This window comes from Gracilinanus agilis, unplaced genomic scaffold (assembly GCF_016433145.1).
Source record: "Gracilinanus agilis isolate LMUSP501 unplaced genomic scaffold, AgileGrace unplaced_scaffold57924, whole genome shotgun sequence".
Taxonomy (NCBI): domain Eukaryota; kingdom Metazoa; phylum Chordata; class Mammalia; order Didelphimorphia; family Didelphidae; genus Gracilinanus; species Gracilinanus agilis.
The window spans coordinates 1-5,058 of NW_025393492.1; the positions used below are offsets into that span (position 1 = coordinate 1).

The 5,058-nt window shown below is 40.4% G+C and overlaps 1 protein-coding gene across 1 annotated transcript; it reads left to right on the forward strand.

The window, feature by feature from the left end:
• The first annotated feature begins 352 nt into the window (after positions 1-352).
• On the forward strand, positions 353-4,037 carry LOC123256345 (guanylate-binding protein 4-like). Its single transcript, XM_044684981.1, has 3 exons — positions 353-439; positions 2,384-2,577; positions 3,724-4,037. The coding sequence occupies exons 1-3, from the start codon at positions 364-366 to the stop codon at positions 3,916-3,918; spliced, it is 465 nt and encodes a 154-aa protein (XP_044540916.1). The 5' UTR covers positions 353-363; the 3' UTR covers positions 3,919-4,037.
• Positions 4,038-5,058: the final 1,021 nt, after the last annotated feature.

The window sequence follows — 5,058 nt, forward strand, 5'->3', positions numbered from 1 at the left end:
AAGTTTAAATTCGTGCCCCCCACCAGTGTGAACCCCAAAATCCTTTGCTCTCTCCTGTAAATGTGAGGGTGAGCTGGCCCTGTGACATCACTGATGGAGATAACTACAGTGAAAAGACTCCCACTGTCACTGCACTCAGGACCACCCTGCTGCAATTCCAGAACCCTACACTGTGTTTCTCATTGTCCAGGAATGTCCATGGAGGAGAAACCATTTACACTTTTTTTCTCCTTTTCTAATCTATTTAAGTCTCATATTTTATTCAAGAGAAATGCACAGAAGTGCCTGGTTCCTAGTGGAGTGGGGAATAGCCAAATGCAATGCTGAAATGCTTTTGTCTTCTCTTAGGAACAAAGGCGGCTGATGGAAGAAGGGTTTCAAGAGAAAGCTGAGAAGATGGAGAAAGAGACTGACGACCTGCTAAAAGAAATTTCTCAGAGTAAAAAGGCCCATTTGGTGTCCTCAGTTTTAAATGCTGTTAGCACTGGATTGTTGCTCTTATTACCTGGTGCAGCAAAACTTGCTGGCCATGGGATGAAGTCTGTTCGCCCTTTGTTGAAATAATCAAATGGGTTTCAGTTCCTCAAAAGAATGTTCTAGAATATAATTGTTGTACTTAAAAAAAAACACAGATATGGCATTAGTAGGCAGCTAGGAGGCTCTGTGGATTAAGGGATAGTTCTAGAGACAGGAGGTAATGTGTTCAAATATAGACTCAGACAATTCCTAGATGTGGGACCCTGGGTAATTCACTTAACCTCGTCTTTGCTGCTTTTCTGCCTGTAACTGATACATAGCATTGATTCTTATACAGAATAGAGGTTTTAAAAACAAAAACATGATACCAAGACCTCCTTGTGTGTGTGTGTGTGTGTGTGTGTGTGTGTGTGTGTGTGTGTGTTTCCTGATTCTAATACACTCAAATATTAAGAAGGAAAGCTAATGTTTCACCAGAAAAGATAAAAGACCCCAGAGAAAGTTCCCATGAAGCACATCTATCTCCTCAATGTTAGTTACATGAGGCTTGATTCCACTACGTGAAACACTTCTTTTCTTTAAACTAAAGAGTCTGGAAAGCAGAAAGCTTGAGGTTTTTCCCCTTTCCTTTAATGGCTTCAGAGCTAAAAGGAGGCTAGACAAGTCATAGAATATAAATATATAACTGCTTCACTTTACACATGGTTCCTTGGTGGTGCAATGAGGAGTGAAGGACTTAAAGTCAGGAAAACCTGAGTTCAAATCTGGAATCAGACACTTCTAAGCTGTAGGACCCTATGAAAGCCACTCAAAACTCTCTAAGCCTCAGTTTCTTCATCCATGAAATGGGAATGATCATAGCCCCTACACATCACAGGATAATTGTAAGGCTCAAATGAGTTACAGTTCCTTGGAAACCATAAAGTGCTGTATTTGAATGTGAGTTATTCATAGTATGAAACATGAGACCCAGAGATCAAGCTCTCACTGACCAAGAGAAGGCTTTGGAAGGTACAGAGAACTAGAGTGTGATATATGAAAGGGACTTGGTAGATTTGAAACAAAATTCTCCCTAAGGGCTTCAGTGTGACATGAAGATTTTCCTGAAACACCAGGGACTCCTTCTCTACTGTCCTAGTCCTTGCTGGATATATAAACAGCAAGTCTGATCCTGACTGTAAATACAGCAACTCAGAAAGGGCTGCTCCTCCAGACTTTTGTACCACTTATTCTCTGGGTCTAATCAAGAAAAGAGAAAGTTAGGAATTTCCAGTCTCCTTCTCATGGTCAGTTTGGGTCTAGGCTCAGGAGAAAATGTATGTGTCACTCCCACTCAGTGACCTCCACTGACTCCCTATTACCTCCAGCATCATATATAAATTCCTCCATTTAACATTTACAGCCCTTTATAACTTAGCCTCTTCCTACCTCTTCTGTCTTCTTCTATTTTACTCTTCTTTTTTTGCATTCTGTAATTCAGCAACACTGACTTACTTGCAGTTCCTCAGACACAAGAAGTCATCTCTGATCTCCACAACTTTCCATTCTTTGTCCCCCAATGCCATTAACCCTCTGCTTCATACATACTTCTTGGTTCCCTGATAGGCTCAGCTAAAAGCCTACCTTCTTCAAAAGATCCTTCCTGGTCCAGACAGCTTTTAATGCCTCCTTGCCCATTCCTACTGCCTCTTAATCTCTCTTGTCTATTTCTTGCACCTACTTGAATATTGTTTCTTCCTTTGGAATGTCAGCTTCTTGTGGCCAGGGATTGTTTTTACCTCTTTTTTGTCTCTCATGTCCTAAGCTGTGTCTGACATTTGTTAGCATATTAAGAAGTGTTTGTTGAAAACTAGCCTCACTTGATTTAATCTTCTCCTGTTTTCTCTTCCATTAAACACTTGAACAGTTGAACAAGTCAAAAGAGAAGAAGCCGAAAAGGAGAGGGAGTTATTGGAACAGCAACTGAAGGAAATGGTGCAGAATATGGAAACTCAGGAGAGAACTTATGAAGAAAATATGAAGGAATTGAAAATCGAGATGGAGGAAGAGAGGAAACAGATCCTGGAAGAACAGAAAATGATGCTGGAACATAAGCTAAAGGTACATGGCTCAGCTTAGGAAGTAACAACAGCACTATGGAGGGAAAGGAATGGGCAAATGACAGGGAAGACAAATTAAGTTAAATGTGAATCAATCTCAAGGAGAGCAAAGAGACCTGGGATTTTCACCAGAAGGTCTAGGTTTGAGCCTCTCCCTCTCCCCATCCTCAGTTTTCTCACCTGTGAATTAGGGGCACTTATACCTGTCTCAATGAGTGCACAGAATTATTATACAGATGAAATGATTTTTGTGCCATTCATGGAACATTCCCCCAGCTTTCACAACGAGCTGCCCAAGCAACTCTACCCCAAGTTCAAGTTATTCTGTTGGTCTACACCCGATGAGATTCAAAATTCCCAATGCTCTCCCAATGACTATTTTTCTTGTCCATCAGAAGACAAAGCTCAAAACAAAGGCCTGATGCCCAGAGGCTTTTCTTCTTTGATACATAGCAGACACCTTAACATAGAGTCATGAGTGTAGGAATATCTCTGAATGGTTTTTCTCCCATGAAAGATAGATATATTTCTCTGAGCCTCAGCTAAAATTGACCTTTTCTCTCCGGTAAAGAAAACCCAGGCACCAAGTTCTTTGGAAGAAAGATCCAGGGTCATCCCAACTAACGTGTATATTCAGGTTTAAGGCTTTTTTTTTTAATTCTCTTTCCTAATCAGCAATCTTTGGCATTATCTGTCTAGATTCACTTTGTCTTCTGGTCAGAAAGTCTTGGCTTAACATCCATAGCTAAATTTATCCTGGGTAGCATCTATTATGGGATATGCTTTCTGAAATCTATAGAAGTTTAAATTCATGCCCCCCACCAGTGTGAACCCCCAAATCCTTTGCTCTCTCCTGTAAAAGTGAGAGTGAGCTGGCCCTGTGACATCACTGATGGAGATAACTACAGTGAAAAGACTCCCACTGCAGCTGCACTCAGGACCACCCTGCTGCAATCACAGAACCCTACACTGTGTTTCTCATTTTCCAGGAATGTCCATGGAGGAGAAACCATTTACACTTTTTTTCTCCTTTTCTAATCTATTTAAGTTTCATATCTTATTCAAGAGAAATACACAGAAGTGCCTGGTTCCTAGTGGAGTGGGGAATAGCCAAATGCAATGCTGAAGCGCTTTTGTCTTCTCTTAGGAACAAATGCGGCTGATGGAAAAAGGGTTTCAAGAGAAAACTGAAAAGATTGTGAAAGAGTTGGATGACCTGCGAAAAGAAATTTCTCAGAGTAAAAAGGCCCATTTTCTGTCCTCACTTTTAAATAGTGTTAGCACTGGATTGTTGCTCCTATTACCTGGTACAGGAAAATTTCTTCTACATTTGTTGAAATAATCAAATGGGTTTCACTTCCTCAAAAGAAAGTTTTAGAATCTAATTGTTCTACTTAAAAAAAAAAAAAGCACTGATATGGCATTAGTGGGCAGCTAGGAGGCTCAGTGGATTAAGCGCTAGTTCTAGAGACAGGAGATCCTGGGTTCAAATATAGACTCAGACAATTTCTAGATGTGGGACCCTGGGTAATTCACTTAACCTCGTCTTTGCTGCTTTTCTGCCTGTAACTGATACATAGCATTGATTCTTATACAGAAGGTAGAGGTTTTAAAAACAAAAACATGACACCGAGACTTCCGTGTGTGTGTGTGTGTGTGTGTGTGTGTGTGTGTGTGTCTGTGTGTGTCTGTGTGTGTCTGTGTGTGTCTGTGTGTTTCCTGATTGTAATACACTCAAATATTAAGAAGGAAAGCTGATTTTTCACCAGGAAAGATAAAAGACCCCAGAGAAAGTTCCCATGAAGCACATCTATCTCCTCAGTGTTAGTTACATGAGGCTTGATTCCACTATGTGAAATGCTTCTTTTCTTTAAACTAAAGAGTCTGGAAAGCAGAAAGCTTGAGGTTTTTCCCCTTTCTTTTAATGGCTTCAGAGCTAAAAGGAGGCTAGACAAGTCATAGAATATAAATATATAACTGCTTCACTTTACACATGGTTCCTTGGTGGTGCAATGAGGAGTGAAGGACTTAAAGTCAGGAAAACCTGAGTTCAAATCTGAAATAAGACACTTATAAGCTGTAGGACCCTATGAAAGCCACTGGAAACTCTCTAAGCCTCAGTTTCTTCATCCATGAAATGGGAGTGATCATAGCCTCTACACCTCACAAGATAATTGTAAAGCTCAAATGAGTTAAAGTTCCTTGGAAACCATAAAGTGCTGTATTTGAATGTGAGTTATTCATAGTATGAAACATGAGACCCAGAGATACATGATAGTCTACTCCAAATCACACAGGAAACAGGGCTTAAACTGAATCCTCTTGACTCCAAATATGTTTTGGCAGTCATGGAGGACAAACCTCTTGATCTCTCTTCAGAGATAACAACGCAAATTTGTCCCTGTTGCTTCTTCAGATTCTTAGAGGTTCAAGTAGAAAACCCCTGATTTCAGAACCCCCAACTATATGCTGAAGTAGCAAG